Genomic DNA, 19,784 nt, shown 5'->3' with positions numbered 1-19,784 from the left:
GACAGCATGTGTAGCCATTCCCTTTGAAATCCCCTCGGAGAGAAGCAGCGGGGAAAAAACGCTCTTGGCACAACTTTGTATCATAAAAGTTGAAAGCATTCCGCCCGTCTTGGACCAGAAGCAGCGTAATGTAGGCTATGTGAGATGAGAGCGGCGCGGTGGCATTGTTCAAACCATCAGGACAACGCAACCGTCGACGAAACAAACATCGGCCTGAAGTGTTAAACAAACTCAGTAGGCTGCTAATGGTTTGATAGCCTGGCCATGCAAACAAGTTGAGTTTAATCATGAGTTCAGTGTCATCACACTTAAGGGGTTTATGTGAATCACCCAACAATTACATCATCATACAGATAGTTTTGATCTATTTTACTATTTTATTTTGCTCACATTGAACAATCTTAAACTGTGACATTTTATTCCAAAATCAAAGTTATATTGGATCATCCACATTGAAGTCCTTGCTAAGAGAAGTTTTAGATACAAATAATAATATTTCAATTGAAAACTTCCACGAGTAGTTTCACGTGTGCAACGTCAAACAGGAAGAGCTACATGAATCCTACAAAGACGCTCAGGAGGATGACTGACATGAGACTAATTTGAGAGTATAACCAAGTCCCGATCAAATCAGATTAAGGTTTCAACCGTGATACACCAAATCCTTCGTGTAAAGCCGATACCTTGGTATAGCTTTACTCAAGTCGGCTACTGTACTTAAAGGTAGGTAATTCACTTCAGAAACACTTACACGCTCTTAACATCCCAATAGCAATGAATATAATTACATGCTTTGACAATAAATACATTAAAAAAAATCATCTGTGGAAGCCGTGGCGCTGTAAAAAGCACGACCAATTATTTTTAGCCGGTCCGGCTAAAATAACTGGATGGCCTACCTGTCTGTCAGCCTTCCGTCTGTGCACAAACTTATCTCGTGCCCTCATTGGTCATGTGGGCGTTCGTGTGTGTTGGAGGAGGGGCTCTGTAAGGAAATCTCAAGGAAGGAGCAGATTTTTTTCGGCTGCGTGGTTTCAAATTCTAGCGCACTCGAGCTGGTTTCTCCATTCTTACCTACCCTACCTTTAAGTACAATATTGTAATACTTGTACTTTACTTGAGTATTTGCAATTTCTTCTAGTACTTCTACTCCATTACAATTATTTTGTACCTTTAGTTAATTTGCAGATTTGAATTAAAGATGAAGACAACATAAGACATTAGTTATACCCTGCAGTATACAAAGTCATTAAAACAGCTGCACCTTTACCAGCTTTGATAACACTTTAATGCATCAATTATTAAACATATTATTCTGAAATTGACCAATCTGAATAATTAGTACTTTTAATTTTGGTACTTTAAAGGTGGGGTAGGTAAGTTTCAGAAACCGGCTCGAGATACACTTTTTGTTATATTCCATGGAATGCTCTTAACATCCCGATAGCAATGAATATCTGAAGTGCTTTGACAAAAAATCCATAAAATGTTTTCATCTGTAGAAGCCGTAATACTGTAAAAAGTACAACCAATCCGTTTAGCCAGGCCGGCTAAACGGATTGGTTGTACTTTTTACAACCTGCCTGTCAGCCTTCCATCGAGGCACAAACTTCTCTCGTGCCCTCATTGGTCATGTGCGCGTTCGTGTGTGTGGAGGAGGGGCTCTATAAGGAAGTGGCAGATTTTCTCCGGCTGTGTATTTTCAAATTCTAGCGATCTCGAGCCGGTTTCTCAAACTTACCTACCCCACCTTTAAGTATTTTGATGCTAATACTTTTGTACTTTTACTTGAGTGAAAAAAACAAAACAATGACTCTTTTACTTGTAAGAGAGTTTTTCTACACTCTGGTACTTCAACTTTTAATCAAGTAGCCTACAATATCTGAGTACTTCTCCCACCTCTGCACAACATGTACTTTCCCTCCTCCAGCTAAATTGTCAGCGCCATAACTAAAACCTATATTGTCAATTTCAGAATCCCATTGGTGTTTGTGGGGTCAAAGTTCAACTTTTTGCCACACTTGTTAGAATCAAAGCCACTTTGGCTTTTACTTACTTCTGCTGTTTAAATTGGAAAACATGTATTCAGCTCTGGGTGTGAAAGCACTGTAACCTGGACAGTGACTTGCAATAGAGATTTAAAAATATGAAAATACAAGATTAAACTAAATCCCATTAACTTTCACTGAATGCAGGTGGAAATTGAAAGTATCCTGCAAGATAATCAACGTGTTGAACAGGACAGAAGAGGACAGCATGTAGATATATTTACACAAGGCCCATAGATTGTCTATTTGCTGAGTGAAAACTACACCCTAGTGACACTGTAATGACACATGCTCCTCATACTAATGTTTAATGGTGTTTTGAGTCACTATTAGTGTCATAGTTTATTTATGTTTTATGGGTTAAGTAATAATTGGCCCCGCCAGTTGATATAATAAAAGCAGTGTGTATGTTGGAGCAAACCACAATCTGTTACACTTCATTTGTCAGCACTACACAATGTAACTGCATGATGTATGATTTAATGTTTTAATGTTTTTTGCAAGTATTTTCTTAAATTAAAAGAGTAAAAAACAGACATTGAGCAAAGGAATTCCAGGAAGACTTCTGTGTTTACAAATGTTTTTTTCAATTGGGGAAGAAGTTTTAATCTGCCATGAGCTGTTGTTTCAGTGCTATTGAGAGTTCAGCCTCCAGTCATTAAATAAAATACTCTGTTGGAAAGCATACAGAACATCATCGAGCCGTGCGTCCTGCTTTGACTCAGCAGCTGGACACAAGACCTGATGTGAATGTTTTAGTCTGAACGCGTGGCTCTCAACAACAGACACACCTTCACACACACACACACCTTCACACACACACACACACACCTTCACTCACACACACACACACACACACACACACACACACACACACACACACACACACACACACACACACACACACACACACACACACACACACACACACACACACACACACACACACACACACACACACACACACACACACACACACACACACACACACACACACACACACACACACACACACACACACACACACACACACACCGTGGCCCACCATGACCTGACCACTGCTCTCTGAGGCAACTCACACTGAACTCTCCAACCCGGCCATGAGGCACGCAACCCTGCTCGTCTGCAGCCAAATACTTGCTCCCTGTGTGTGTGTGTGTGTGTGTGTGTGTGTGTGTGTGTGTGTGTGTGTGTGTGTGTGTGTGTGTGTGTGTGTGTGTGTGTGTGTGTGTGTGTTCAGCATACTGTGGGACCTGCTTGTTTTGAAGGGCAGTCTCAGATTGATGATGACTTCTAGTTATCCAAACAAAACCTCATAGCAAGCAATGCTGAAAAGAACCTGTTTACCTAAAGTGTACTGTTTATTATTCTTGCATCATTTATTTACCCTCCGTACAGTGAGACAACAACAACAAAAGTTATGTAGTTTCACATAAGGGTTTTATTATAAACCCTTACATTTGTTATATTTGTGTACTGAAGTTTCCTAAAAAGTAATATCTCAGGTTCTCTGAATTCATTCAATATGCTGAGTTAAAGTACACATTTTCTTACTATCACGTTTGCCACACTGTTAGCATCATGGTACCCTCTTACCTGCATATCTGTGTACCAGGCCTTCACCAGCAACACATCAAAGGACCAATGTATGGCATTTTGGATGATTTCCAATGTGATGATGATGCTAATTTATATAGATAAGCCAAAGGCAGACAGACACTACGGTCTGATTATTTTAGGCCTAAGCAGTTTCGAAATAGATTTGACCAGAAACAAGACATTTAATATCGAAAAGTGCCAAACATTAAAGGGATTATCCTCAATCGTTTTCTGGTAGAAATATTAGAGGCATATTTCTCATGTCCTTGGTAAAAATAACCAAATAATCTTCAAAGCTAAAAGTGAAATTAAGATTTTATTAATATTAATATTTTTCTTGTGGCTCAAAAACCAATAAAAGACTAAAACCAACCATGTGTCAGTCTGTCTTTAGCGCTTCCTGGTTTTGCTGTTTGTTTCTCATCATCAGTTATTCCTACTCAAGACATACATCTTTAAGAAGTGGGTCACTGAAAAATATCAGGAAACAGCACTGTAGTGTTTTTTTTTTTATAAAATATTGCTTAACAGGAGTACAAAGTGCATTTGTTTGGGATTATTTTCAGCTGCGGATGAATACACATTTGGTGCTCTAGTGAGTGTGTATTTTTGAGACAACATCGTCGACAGCACTGAGGTTTAAGATGTATTCAGCGTCGGCAACTCGAAACAAAACTTGTTGGTTGCATCAGGTCTTCTCATGAACTTTATTGACAGAGAGAGACATATGAATTACCACCAGTCTTATCCTTAAAAGCAGATGTATTCCTACAGATTTAAGGTTCCAGCCATGTCTCACCAAACTCTGGCAGAAAGTATTTGAGGCATGCTGCTGGATTTCAGCGTGGCTCTCTTCAAAGGATCACTGTAGGCGCGACGTCCCCCTCTGCTTCTCAGGTCTCAGGCAGACGAAAGGTTGGGGTTAGGAAGGCCCTCTCCTGGGACTGAAGGCATCCACAGCAAAACACACCCATGTTCCGCTATTTATCAATCGCTGTATTCATCTTTTTTGTTTTCCCATTCACACTGCTATCAGGTGGGACGTGACACCCCATCCACCCATAGGTCAGGATAACCCCCACCACACAAACACACCATAGAGATGTCCTCCTGAAAGAGATCAAAGATGCCATTGGTCAGCAGAGAAGACAAAAGGGTTAGCCGTGGTGGAGCGCTCAGTTAGCGTGCTGATCCCTGGATGTCTATTTTAGCAGCCCTCTGACGTTTGAGATGAATTCCACTGCTGAATGTTAACATCTTGTTAATGGCTGGAACAGACCGGGGACATGTCTCCACAGCCCTCGACAGACAGGTTAAATGTAGTTTTCTCTGGCATAAATCACTTTAAAGCAGAATTCTTAGTGTGATTTCTGCCTCACATGTCTTTGTGGAGGCCTTTGGGTCGATTAGGAATTGAACTTATGTCCACATGTCCTTGTTGCCAAATTATAGGCAAGTTTTCCAAAAATGCCATGAAAAGTAATTTATTTTGCCATTGTTTGAAGTTGTCTGGCACATGGCGGGTGGCGATGAATTGTCCCCCAAAGAGTTAATTGATGGAGAGGAGAAAACCTTCAGGGAGGGAAAAGTTCCGTGTTTTACCTCCCTGTCCTGTTTGAAGGAGATGTGAGTTGGCAGTGCAGGAGAGGCTTGAAGATTAATGTTGCAAAAGGGGGCTCTGACAGCCTCTCCGCTGGTTGCGGTTCTCTTGGGTGGCCCGATTGGTCTTGGATGTCACTTTTGCTACTTAATCTTGTGTATGTGAACCAGGCAGATTCAGAGGGGTTTGGAGAGGGGTGAGGGGGGATGGGGGGGGGGGGGGCTGTCCGCAGAGCAGCAACACGAGAGACAGAACTTTCTGAAACGAGAAAAAACAACAAAAGTATTACATTAATTTGGGAATTTTTAACGTTTGTTGTGTACGTTTTTTTCACATTCTTAAACACATTTTAGTTTGTTATTGACTGTTTCAAGTATGAATCCATTATATGAGTTATCAAAATAACCTGCGAATATTTATGTAACTAAATTATTCCAAGAAAACGTTTGAATCTACTAAAACAAATCATCGAATCAACACATATTCAGATGCATAAAAGAAAAATACTCATCAGGTAAACGTATGTTAGCATAATTAGCAACATGTACTTAAACTACTCATAATGTATTATAATGCCCCCTTGGGTTCATAAGAATGATTATGTATGATATTAGTGTATAACTATTACTGATATATTGCAATATTCTACTGTAGTTAGTGAAGGTGGAGCTAATTTACAGTTATTTTATTTATTTGAGTTACAGTACATATATTCATACAGTACTACATTCAATAGTATTTTTATCCAATTTGATTGCAATATTAGTGTATTGTTGAGTACATAGGTAAAAACAAATGTGCAAGACATCCAGGATAATTAAAATAAATGTTTCAGATTCATGAATTGTCTTATATCCTCAACCCTAACAAAAAGCAGCTATTCCAGATTTGTTGCACATTGAGTCATTAAGAGTAGGTAGGGCCAGGTTGGCCAACATGTTGAACACACTGCGTTACACGGTGACTGTAAACGTATAGAAGAACTCTAGCTGCCAATTGTTCAGCGAGCTCCTTGCAGCTGACCCCTCTAAGCCAATCTATACTGGTCTCTGACTTGACCTTTCTGACATTTAACCCTAATCCTCAACACCTTATACACTATTTCTGGCTTCAGCTCTAAGCTTATTCCCACTATCTAACCTGAGTGTGTGTGTTTGCAGCCTGCAGCGCTGAATCATCCCAGCCCCACGCTGAGCAGCTTCTCCTCTTTCTGCTGTTCACTCGGATGTTATTGGTGATGACCGACTTCCTGCCTGAGTCAGAGGGCGTTTCGTCATCGCTGTTCGGGCCACAATACATTTGGACTCAACCAAATATGGCACCCGGCAGTGATCATTTGCTCTCTGCCAAAACGTTGGTAAAACACAGGTGTTCTCTCTCTACGCAGCCACCGTGTGTACTAGATTGTTCCTGTGAAAGACTCACTTTTTCTCCCTTTTTTCTCTTTCACACGGAACGTTTGTATTTTGAGAGCTGCAATCTGCCCACATAGTGTCGTCACTGGAGCCGCTCTCTCTGTTTGGATTCAATGAGCTAACCCACCTACGGTGTTTGGCTCCACGCCACGCAGCACACCAAAACATCTAACCATCTATAAAACGGCCACATTTATAGACAACAATTAAATATTAACTACATAATAGCGACTCAATAATGACCTGTGGCTTCTTACAAAGGATTTATACGGGAGTTAACAGAAGGCGTAGGGTAACTTTGATTAAAGAAGGTGAATCAGTCAATTTATCCACTTTTGTGAGAATACTTGGGGCACAACTCTGGTTTGATTTGAGCTCATGTCTGAAACAAGTTACTTGTGTTGATATTTGAAGCACTTCAGGAAAGCCTGCACCTCCTCGGAGCAGCCAAACCACAGCTGTACTCTGCACATGTGGATCTGACTCTCCCGTAGAGAGGCAGTGCCTGACAGAGCCCTCCAATTAGTTTCCCCCTGTGTTTCTGAGCCGTGACAGTAAAATTCTACCAAGTCCACAAACAGGATGGTCAGAGCGTCACGCCTGTCCGTCTTCAAAGAGTTATGACAAGAGAGCATCACCAGTAAAAAAGTGAAAAGTCTGATAGCCATCAGTGGGATGGGGATTCTAGTAAATGGAGCGCTGAGTCTAGACCACTCGAGACGGGCATGTTAAGGTCACGCTCATAAAAGTCGCCTAGACACGGTGCTCACGAGGGCCTGGAGGGGACGGGGCAGGAATCACCTGCACAGATGGGGCAGGGGCCGCTGCACCAGGAGCTGCTATGGAAGCCCCTCACCAGCCTGAGAGAGCAACAGGTTTATATGTGGCACGTCGTGAATCAGGCTCAGCGTCATATAACTCAGTAGACTAAACTGGGCCGAGTGCGGTAGGTATGCAGGGCAGTTCTCTTCAAAACATGGACTGCAACGTGACGATGGTGTCATCATACAAGGGGATTTAAAACAGAGGAGGAGGGAAATAAATCTGTAACTGGATTTGAACACCTTAAAAAGAAGATTTTTAAATAGCCTTCTTCTTAAAAATACAACAGATCCTTCAGTGGCCACCACTAATTGACCTCTTGGAGGAATGCAACGCCTTCTCCTTGACTGACATTTGCTTTTAGCGGCTTCTGTGGGATGGGGCGGTGGGCCGGTGGAAGGCGATAGCGGGGGAGATCCTCTGGAGATAAACCGCCGTGCCCCCTGTCCCTCAGACAACAAAGAAAGTGAGTGATGTTTGTCTGAAAACCAAGAGCCGCGATCCCCCTTGTTTTGATGTGAGGGCCACCTGGGATGCGGGTCTCCATCAGCACTCAGGCCGAGGAGAGAGGAAGAGAAACAGGACTCACACAGATCTCGTCCCCAGGACAAACAATGTGAGTGACAAGCCTGCTGGAATCCCACGGAAGTCACCCAACAGACGTGGCATTCAAACACACAGAAAAAACAAGAGGCGTTTAGGTGGCCACAAAGGAGCGGAGGAGAATTGCACAGCATGGTTTCCTACATTTTTCCAGGGCAAAGGTTTAAGTCCTTCAAAATCCAAACCTTTAAGGATACCTACGAGGATCTTATAAATGTTATCTCATTTTAAATTCACAAAAAGTTACTTATGTTTTTCGATTTAATGACAGTTTATACCACCACAATTCAAAAGACTAATATGAACTCTGGCTATGTAGTACACAGATATAGTAACTAGATACCATTTGATGTCATAAACTACCAAACAGCAAATTAAGTAGTTTTCTACTTAAACGCTACAACATAAAATGCAGTGGTGTAAAGTAACTCAGTACATTTACTCAAGTACTGTACTTTTTGAGGAACTTGTACTTTACTTGAATATTTCTACTATTTGCTACTTTATACGTTCTACATGTACTTTGTAAATCATGTAATTTTAACCCACTACATTTATTTAATATTGTAAAATATAATCAAATCAGACTTTAGTTCCACCTGGTGTAAATCCACAAGCTACCCTGTAGACTACAAAGTCATTCAAACTAGCTGCACCTTTTCAAGCTTTGATACACTTAAACTTAAATGCACTCGAAACATATCATATATATTATTCTGCATAATGAGCACTTTTACTTTTGGTGCTTTTAGTATATTTTGATGCCAATACTTTTGTAATTTTACGCGAGTAACATTTTGAATGCAGGGCTTTTGTAACAGAGTATTCCTACACTATAGCACTTTTACTTTGAATCAAGTACAAGATCTGAGTACTTTTTCCACCTCTGATAAAATGTCCCAGATAGAGTAATGCACCATTTAATTTAATCCAATAATATAACACTTATGTACTTTCAGTTGAGTAACATTTAAATGCAAGACTTTGACTTATAATGGACAATTTTATGTTGAGGTTTCCTACTTTTTGGATGTGGAAACATTCACTCGGTTTAGAACGTTTTTTGTAGAAGTCAGAGGGCAGCATTTTTATTTTTTACACCGGTGATCACCTGCGTTAAAGTTGAATAAATAGTTTTAAAAGTTTTCATTGCTCAGATGTAGTACCAGAAAAAGAAATTGGCCTCAGTGAAACTTGAAACTTCACATCGACTAAGATTTACCTGCTGGGGTTCAGTGTTTCTTAAATCCACTGAGACCTGGTTAATAAATCTGAGGCGGTGAATACAGTTTGGGAACGCAGAGATCACAAGTTTCTGCAGGCCAAATCTGATCCAGAAATAGAAACCTTTGGGAGGGTTTTAACATTCTTATGTCAAGACAAATCTAACGTAAAGTGATAATGAGAGCGTCTGAGCTACCATCCCAGACATGAGTGACTAAAGCTTTCCTTGTCCAAATAGGATTGATTGGAAAGAAAGGACTGGCAGATGTCCAATATCCTCAATTCCCACTTCTGATTAAATTACATGAAGATGTTCAGACTAATTTCATTGATCTTTACATGAGATATAAGGACCTGAACAAGTATGCAGGGCAAGTGTCAGACAATGTGTGCACCATGCAGGAGAACTCAGTGGATCCTATAGTATAATGAATGTGGCATGTTGCCTCAAAGTGCACTCACTCACTGCTTGGCAGGGTGTAACTCGTTAAGATTCTATCAGGTTGAGCCGCTCATTAGTTTTACAACTCAACCAAAACCTGCCGGATCACATGCCCGACAGGAGGGATCCTCTGCAGGGACGTCAGCGCTGAAGAATCTCCTGATGCACATCTGAAAACACAGAGCTGGTGAAAACACCTGTGAGTGGTCGGCAAATCACAGAATATCTTTACTAACAACACTGTTAACAACGCAATATTTAAAATGAATGTAAAGCAAAGAGTGAGACCGTTTTGCTTGCTTTAAGTGAGGAAAACAAGTGAATCTCAGGCAAAGGTTTGAATATCATTTACATGTATTTCATTAGAGTTGACAGTGGTGAAAGAAAAAGTAGGAATAGTTCAATGTAAAATGTGTAAAGTAAAAGTCTTGCCTTTAAATGTCAAAGTTAAAATAAAAACGTTTTATATTATTGGATGAAATGTATGTATGCAACAATTTGTGTTTTAAAGAATATTCTAATTTGAAACATCTGAATGTTGGCTTGAGCTGAAAGTTCAAGCTGTTTTACATCAACATAGTTTGGCTATTGAAATAACAGCTGTTCTTCCATGTGTATGAATCCATCAATTCAAAATAAAATGACCACATGAGATGAACACAAACCTCACATATTGGGCTCGGACCTTCCGCACAAACAGAACTAGCAACTTGCAGATCAATTGGAGAAAATTAAAAGTATGTTGAGTGAGGCCAGTCAAATGCTGCACATCTTGAGACTCTTAGAAAACCATCATCTCAGATATCTGGAAATGATTATTTGGTCCAGGGAACATTTCCTCACCAGCTTACATCTTGTCGATGCATTTCCGTCATTTGTGTATGTTTTTCAAAGGGGTGTGTGTGAGTGTGTGAGAGAGAGTCATGAGGACAGGAGTGTTGAAACGAAGAGGAAACACCTCTAATGAATCCAGGGGTCTCGGCTGATAACTGACGTACACACATGTACCCTAAATGAAAGCAGATCTTAGTGCTGTGTCACTGCTGGAGGAGGGGAGCCTTTTTTGTGTGTGTGGGAGAAGCCCCCTCGCTGTGAGGGTCCGGGAATGCGGGGTGTCCTGAGTGGAGCATCGGCTGTGGGAGGCAGAGCAGGGGTACGAGGCCCAGATGGATGTCAGGGCAACATCTGTTCCCCCTCCTGGCAGCCCTTATCAGCAGAGACGCTGCCACACACGGGACAGGAGAGGGGAGAAGACAGAAGACAGAGAGAAAGGGGCATTCTTCGCTGGGTTTAAGAAAACATGCATTCTGTTTATCCTGTAAACGAAGGTGAGGTTCCCCGCCGGGTCGTGCATTTGCATTTCACAAAGCTCACAGGGTTCATTTTGTTGTGTGTGACCACTATTGTTTATACTTCTGGTAGGTTGTTGTATCGTATGTGGCTCACGATTGCCCCTATAATGTATCTATATATCTATCTATAAATAATCAACGCCTTTACAGGAATGACTCCCAACCAAAGGAGCCAATTCAACATTAAAGTCGTTCCTGACTCTTGTTTTCTGATTAATCTTCTTGTCAGTTTAAACAAATGCTATGACATCGACTGATTTGTATTCTGCACATTCAAACACGCTTATTTAATACTAACACATCTGTACATCTATATTCAATTTGATACTGTTGATGTTTTATTTCTGTTAAAGACATGCTTTTGTTTTAAGCATGACACATATTCTGTACTGTTGCAGGAGTCCTGCTGAGGTGGTGCTGAAAATATAAAATATGAGGGTAATATCTTTGTAAAGCCCACATGGTTTCATTCAGTCTGTTCCCCACACTGGAAGATCATGGATGCTGATATGCAGCCCGTTTTCAGATGTAAGCCCCTCCCCATTTCTCTCACTGACGGTTCCCAGTGTAACCAGGTGCTTCATGCAAAGACACGATGTGAATGCATTGCTGTTTATGTCAGATAATCAAAACACAAATGCTCATTGTGGTAAGTTGCATTTGATGTTGGGAGGCATTCGGGTCATTCATTCTCATTCTTTACATCCATAATCTTAAAGGAGCCCTCTGGCATTTCTGCATGTTTCACCTTTTCTGTTACAAATCACACCTTCACTTTATAGGACTGCCAACAATTAAGCTTGCTATAGTTTGTCAGATTTCGCAAAGTGTTTTCCCTCCCCTCCAGGCACCCGTTAATTACCATTCATGTTACTGAATTATGGAAATGTACTTGCAGAGACTTGAAGGTTTCTTGAGTAACTGTATCCATCGCAGTAAACATTTGCCTGCGTTATTGTTGCTTGGTAAAGTACAGATTGATTAATTAAGTCTGTACTGTGATTATACAATGATAATATAACTTTGCAGCTTATTTTCTGTAAGCCTCACTGAGGGTCTGCTGCCAACAAAGGTTAGAAAACGAACAGCCAGACACAAGAAGTTAAACAGGAAGCGCAGGTAAAGCTTCAGTGTGGGAGGAGAGGACCAGCTGCATCTTTTTCAGGGGAATAAAACCGAGCGTATGAGATTGAGGAGGAGTGGACAAGAGAGAAATACCCTGTCTCTCTTTCTCTCTCCCAGGAGGGCTGCTTCGCTGAGGTCCTGGCCTCTATCCTTCCCCTGGGCATCCTGCATGCCCATGCTGAGGGAGGGCGGCTGTGGCGTGACCAAAGGGAAGCAGAGCGAGTGAGAGAGAGATGGAGAGAACCTGAGAGAGATAAAGAGGACTCAAAAAAGAGAGAGAAAGTGAGAGCGACAGGAAGAGAGAGGGGGGAGCGAGCGCAGCAGCCCATGGTGGGTCTCAGGGCTGCAGCAGCCTCCAGAGCCGGTGTGCAGCAGACTGAAGAGAAGCACGTCTGCCCCAGAGGCAGAGACTGGAAAACAGGATCAAAGAGTCGCCAGGGCAACCTGCATGACACACATTGTATTAAAGCCACACGGTTAATTTGAAAGAGAGGGAAGGACGGCAAAAGGAGAAGAAAAGGGGAGGCAGAGGTAGCACAGAGTAGAGTATATTTATTAGGAACTCCTGTCTCACTCGGTTAACTTTCCACTCAAAACTTTCTTCAGCTGCTCCACTTTGAGTGCTTTTTCAACTTTGGCCCGACCTTAACTGGCTCTTCTGCATTTCCCCGATTATCTCCCAGTGTCTCACATTTCCACAGGTCACCTTAAATCATGAATCAGAGACATTGTAAAGAAAATGTTTCCAGAAACACAGGCAAATATTCAGCTCATCATACAAACTGATGCATCAAGTATAAATGTTACATTGTACCAATATTTACTTAATACAGACATAAGATTAAAAAACAACTTTCAACCAACAGATACAATGCTTGAAACATGGGCTACACAGCGGAGTAATAACACAACACACTAAATAACATTTTAATACTGTTTAACAAACCCTGAACCTGCCAACCATACCCCTGTTGTGGGGTTACACATTACACATCAATACACTCGGGCCTTAAATGTGACACAGAGGAGAAATATCTAACATATATTTACTACAACATTTAAACAATCAAACATGGTCAATAAAAAACTAACACAATATTGGAATTTTTAAAACTTTAATTGCCATTTGAGACAAAAAGCATGATTGAAAATAAAATAAAACAGACTGCAGTGAATATTTTAAAAACCTAAGTGTGAAGAGATGATAAGCAAGGTCCGACGACAGATTACATTTGCATTCGAGCGATCAAATGCACCGAACCATCCAGATCTCACGTCGGGTACAAAAAGTGATTAAACCTCTAAAAACCTGGCAAAATAGTGAACAAAACAACAACGGAAGCACAAAGCACATGTGGAGTAGGTGTGGACGTTACCGCAGCACATGTTGGGTACAGACACACACCTATGGCACAATGAATACGACTCATATTAAGGTGTGGAGTCCACACGAGGGCAGGGGGCTGAACATGGCATGTGGGGATAGAAACCCCACCGAGGCAAGCAGTAATGGGGACAGGGTGCGGAGCAGGGGTGGGGGGTGGTGTTGGTTGATACTGTTTGGGATGAGGCGGGGCGGGGGTCCGCGATAAACAGCAGACAGGGAGGGTCTTCACAGACAGTTGGAAGGCATTAGGGTGTCGGACAGGGACTTGTCAGAGGCAGCTGTTGCTGTGGCTGATTGATAGAGTTTGTATTCCACCCTGACGGGGACTGGAGCCGCTACACAGTGTTGAGAGGCATTATGTCAAATCAAAAAGAAAAACAAATACAGTTGAAGTGTAGAAAAATTACAACAAATATGATATTTTCTGAACACTGAAATGACACTAAATCCATCACATTCTCTACCGTGTGGCTACGTCCAGCCAGGTTAATCATCGTGGTTGGTTTTTATTGTTTGGTCTTTGATTCCGCATAATTTATAAGCGTGGTATGATGTATAAAAAATCTGAACGTAGCTCTACAAGGTTAACATACAGTACAGAGCAATACAATATATCCTAAATTGCACAATTATAAAAAGCATTCAGACGTGTTTCCGCTTTCTTATAATGGTCTCCATAAAGTAACCTATAGCACTTACCGAGTCACATGATTAGTAGTACTTGTGTATGGCTGCACAGCAATATGCTCCTTTACATGTACATATTACTCCATGAGACACACAGACTACACTATTCAGATTAGATATTCAGAGACGGTGCGACACACCAATATGTAACTACCGTACATAACACAAGGCTCCGGACTCACAATCACACGACGACAGTCGTTGTCACCGAGTCTAACAGAGAAGCACACTTTACAGCCATACAGCACTTCTCAGTAGAAAGAACATCAACAAGCCCACCTAAACATCCTGTAAAGTAATTACGGATGTTAAACATATCTACAGACAACCTGGGCTCCACTCTGTGTGTGTGTGTGTGTGTGTGTGTGCGCGTCCTATGATGACTGAAGGAATGCCATGTGTCCCACATGCCATTGGTTAAATCACAATGACACAGACAGTAGTAAACAAGATTTCCATTGCTGGCAAAGTCCAATGATTTTTCTTGACAAACCGCTTTACATTGCGTGGGTTTAATGGCAGCTCTCCTCTGTCAGGCTGTGGTGGCTGACTTGTGCGTACACACTCTTCCGATTTGAAAAGTGAGAGCACAGTGAAGGGAGGATAACATACGTAACACATTTCAAAGAGAGAGGCCAACATCTGCTGTATTTGACTGTGTGTGCATGTTGTCTGTGCATGAGTGTGTGTACATGGGCACCAGCAGGATGTGTTGTTACTTTGTTGTTAGCCACTAATGTCCATAACATTAGCAACTTTAGCATCATATCCTTGCCGGCTCTGTGTCTTTGTCCTCCAACAGGCTAATGAACTGACCGAAGCTTTCCTTCACTGCTTCCAGGTTGTCGGTGGAGCTTCCCTCCAGGACCCAGCGCTTCCCTCTGGCCAGCGGCTCCAGCTCAAAGTACTTCTTCACCTGTCGGCAGAAACACAGTGTGGTCAGTCAAAACATTCGGTAGGAACTAGAGATCCTGTTGGATCACAAGGGCAACATCTTTTCAATATAAAACATTCTTAATTCAAGTTTGAATACATTTTATTTAGATTTTTACATTAACAGATAAAACACTAGTCTCAAAGCATGTATCATTAAAGACCTACAGTTTGCAGGTCTTGTAATGCAAACAGCACCGGGTCATTTCAATAATTGGAACCCCTCCACACATGTAGGAGAGCGTCCTGCTGGTTTGTTTCACTCCATGGTAAAGCATCGTGATGATGCTAGACTACGCTCAGGTTACGATCAAGCTAAGCAAGAGAGAAGACCAGAATGATCATTTAGTCATTTTATGTGGACCACAGTGTAAGGAAAGCTCTGGTTCAAATGTTGCATTACAGTATCCAGAGGCCACACTCCTTGTCCTCTGAGGCCCAGAACATGAGACGAGCTAAATGAAAGCGCCCTGCGTATCCTCACATCAAGAGGCTTTCCCCGCACAGTGGTTTCTGCGTATTAAACACATTAGGACACAGCCACGAAACGCCCAAACACAGCTTTGCATCCAGGGTGCAACCAAAGTTAACAAACAAATACAGTAACATCAATAACAACAAATCGTATTCTCTGGGAAAATTGTGGCTTGGCTGTGCTTTTGGTAACAGTTGATTATAAAGTTCATATGTTGGCTTTGGCTGCTCATAACAGTGGGGGTGTGGTGAGTTTGGGAGGGAGAACCAGAACCAGCTGCTACGTAAAAACAAATATCAACTGAGAGAAACAATGTCTTGGCCCGCCACGCGAGGTACAGCAGGTTGTTAGGGATTCTGACATTTCCAAGCGGAGAGTAATGGAAGCAATTTAGTTTGCCCGATGAGGACGAAGTTCAGCCATCTCCTCCGGTTTGTCTGATAGCCAGTGAAAAACGGACACATGTGTACTGTCGGCAGCGCTAGGAAAGAAATGAAAAGCTACTGATGCAGTAAAACCACATTTCCCCACCATGTATACTCATGCAGTCAGATTCATGTTCAGATTGGCAGATTTGGTCAAAAGAAATGTGTCTCTCGTAATGATAAAGTAACAGAAATAATCTATGTTTGGCCATCACAGTTTATACTTTGTATTCAAAACTCTTTACAAATGTGACAGAAGTGGAAGGGCATTTTCTTTGCTTGTCAAAATATGAAAGCCTTGAAAATAATCAGTATATATATATACTATAAAGTATGATTCTTTCTTTGTTTTCATATTTTTAATAATCTGGTTTTCAATCATTAAAGCTGACAGGCTAGAAAGGGAACATGCATCAGTAATACCAATATCATAAATCCATCCGAATCCAGTATGACTTTTCTCACAATCTGTTTAGGTTTCAAATAGCATTTCTACACATCTCAAACAAAGATTAAATCAACAGTGTTGTAGTAATCAGTATTCTGAATTGATATTTTTCCAATTCAAATACACGTGCCCCCCGGAAACTGCAGCAATCACACACAGGTGCCCGTCACACAGGGAAATGACTTTTCAACTTCAAGTGAAATTGCTTTTGTCTAGACCGTGCTGTGCTGTCTAGCTGTGCCATGGTGTGTGGCATGAAGAGGATAGAGAGGAGGAGGAGGAGGAGGAGGAGGAGGAGGAGGAGGAGGAGGAGGAGGAGGAGGAGGGGGGGTATTCTTTGTGTCTGCTCAAATCCAGCCAGCCATGCCAGTGATAGGGAGAGCGAGCACCGTCTCTGCCCCTGAGCCGAGTCTCTGTCCGGGTGTAATGTGAGTTTAATGACAGATTAAGTCACCTCAGTCACGTTTGGCTCAGAGGCCTGGCTAGAAAGCCGAGCGGACCCAAACAGTGTTAACAAATCTGTCTGGGTAACTCGAGCTGCCCTGGTCCATGCTCTAGCCCCAGACCTAGACTGCAGACGATGCGGCTGGCTGCCTGTCTCACTTGTCCGCCTGTAGCCAAGGCCCTCTTCTGGAAGACTCTGGCCCCTGCACTGGCAGGCAGTGAAACGGCCAGCAGTGACCTCTGAGCAAGTGCAGACAGGCTCAAGCTTCTCTCACTTCCTCGCCTGGTGGGCCCAACAGAACACGCCCAGGGGCATCTCCAGTTGGGCAAATGTCTTCCACCCGTCGTAAGATTAGACAACTGCCACAAACCAGATGGCTTATTACGTTTCAGTGCAGTGTAACAATTGTGCACGAGGAGTCCGAGACACCCAAGAATCACCCCTGTAATAATACTTGGTATAAACACCTTCATCCAGGCTGCATTTCATTGAAAGGGCAAATACAATCCAGAGATTTTACTCACACAACAGGCGGGCGGGGTAAGTCGCCAAAAACGCTGCCTCAGTGTTACATGACTGAAGGAACCCCATGACCTGAGAGCCGGTGAACCTACCCTGGCAGTCCACGGTGAGGGCCAAACCAGTTTCTCTGAGATTAAGTCCTCTAAGCACACTTATGCTTGCTTAAGGAATTGCGTGAGGCAGTGGGACGGGTAAGCCACACAAGACATGGGTTGCCAGATGGCTCCGAGGATGACCACTGGGTGACCCAGTCTAGCTTCTTCTAGGTCATACAGAGCAGAGGCCTCGCCTTGTGCACGGGAGAAAGCTGCTTATACATGCATAAGAGTGTCGAAAAATCTTTAATCACCTGTGTCTGTATCAAATGCATTCCTGCTGCTGGAATCCAGGCATGACAGCCACCAGCGGGCTCTGTGCTGGAGAGCCATGACACTCAGGACAGAGTTCTTTGGCTACAGGCAGCGCGCAGAGGACAGAGCAATGACTGAACACATGAATGAACTGGATTTTATATGCAACACTTATGACATTATTATCACTGCCAATTATAGTTATTAACTGTATAATTCTATTTTGAGAAATGCTAATTAACATGACATTAATACAAAATGTTCTCTTATGTTCTTCCCAGCACACTGTACCATACCAAACTGGTAATATGCATATACCCATAGTGACACTAGATCACATCTTCCTTTCCAATAAGCCACAACTCTTCTTAAAAAAAAGTCATATTACGGTAATATATATATTTATATACTTTTAACTGGCTGTCCGGATCGCCATCTATCTGATACAAACGTTTTAGTAGATTTAAGACAAATATATTACAGTTATTTTTCCAGAAATATGTATTATGATCGGATTTTCAACTGATTGAATACATTGCTTTAACTGCTTTTGGAAATCAGTATCGAGGCTATTTGTGGAACAGGCCCCACAATAAAACACAGACTAGAACTTCCTCTTGACTGGATACAGTTTGTCCATCTTTTGACATATTGATGAAAAGACACAATTCCTCCATTACATTTTGGAAAATGAGTTTGGAGGAAATGTCACTTCATTAAAGATAAATCATTTTGAGTCTACAGGGAGTGGCTGCACAGCTAATCTTAAGCTCCAGCCCTGGCCAGCCTGCTTCATGCAGCTTAAGACAGAGGATGGGCATGCATGGCACGTGCATCCAGTTGCCCCCTGACCCATGAACGATTACTACAAGTGATGGTCACTGTTGGCATCATGTCAGGTCAAGAGGATAGCCTGGCAGAATAAAAAGCGCTTTGGCCGCCGTCTGCTGCCAGCCGAGCCCTGCTCTGCTCTGGGCCCCGGATCAACTAAACACACCAGGGAGGCGGGGCATAAGGATTCAAGCTTCATTGTCATGTGCAAAGTAACTACAGTGTAGGTCTGGCAATGAACAACTTAAGTCACAGGCCCCTCCAACAGTGAAACATGAATATATAGGACATAAAACAAATACAAAATTGTGCAAGAGAATGTTTTGAGATGTGCAAAAATGTAAATAATAATATAATAGAAATAGTGCAAGAAGAGTCTATATACTAAGTACAGTATATACAAATACCTGTCTTGTTAAACAACACATTTGCAAAAAGCTGTTTTAAAATAAGTACAATCATTTAACTGAAGTTACAGAGGAATTACTTTGTATTTCTTAACCTGCTTATATTACTTATATTCCAGCTTATAGTTAGAGCTGCTGCCATCCCAGCATGCACTGCGCAACAGGTTTGGTATCCAAACAGGGAAAGTAAAAAGACAAATGGAACTCACTTTCACATCTCTAGTATAGACAGTTCAATCCAGATGGACTCTGCTTCTCTATCAATGTGCCGAGCAGTCCAGCTTTTAGATGTACACAGTGCAGGACTGTGTTTTATAGTGATCCTTAAGTATAACCTACAATGTCACGGACAATCACAGAACGCAACACGCTGACATGTACCAGTAACTGGCAGGGAGTTATCTTCCATGGAGCATTCTCATCATTCAATCCCTACCCTTTCTGTTTCCTATAGTCATTTTTGCAATTGTGTCAGTGCCGAGAAATGCAGGTTAAGTGCCCTTCTCAAGGACGTCCAAGGCAACAGTGTGCACGCAGTTAACATGCCATATTCAGGATCTTTGTGATAAAAAGTCCTGCTGTGGCTCAATGGTCCTGAAGTACGTACGTGATTTGGGAAATCTAAGTCAGTTCTACCATTCTTG

At 42.0% G+C, this 19,784-nt stretch overlaps 1 protein-coding gene across 2 annotated transcripts in view; it reads right to left on the bottom strand.

Annotated features, from left to right (window-relative positions):
• Positions 1–13,328: 13,328 nt before the first annotated feature.
• Positions 13,329–19,784, bottom strand: part of LOC117451958 (ADP-ribosylation factor-like protein 15) — a 108,548-nt gene continuing 102,092 nt past the window's right edge. For both annotated transcript variants that reach the window (XM_034090343.2, XM_034090342.2), the window contains exon 5: positions 13,329–15,220. In XM_034090343.2, coding sequence (XP_033946234.1) covers positions 15,068–15,220 — 153 coding nt within the window. In that variant the 3' untranslated portion in view covers positions 13,329–15,067. The remainder of the gene's footprint in view (positions 15,221–19,784) is intronic.

This window comes from Pseudochaenichthys georgianus, chromosome 9, assembly GCF_902827115.2.
Source record: "Pseudochaenichthys georgianus chromosome 9, fPseGeo1.2, whole genome shotgun sequence".
Classification (NCBI taxonomy): Eukaryota; Metazoa; Chordata; class Actinopteri; order Perciformes; family Channichthyidae; genus Pseudochaenichthys; species Pseudochaenichthys georgianus.
Note: the sequence above shows the minus strand (reverse complement) of the source record. Positions and strands in the feature narration are given on the sequence as shown.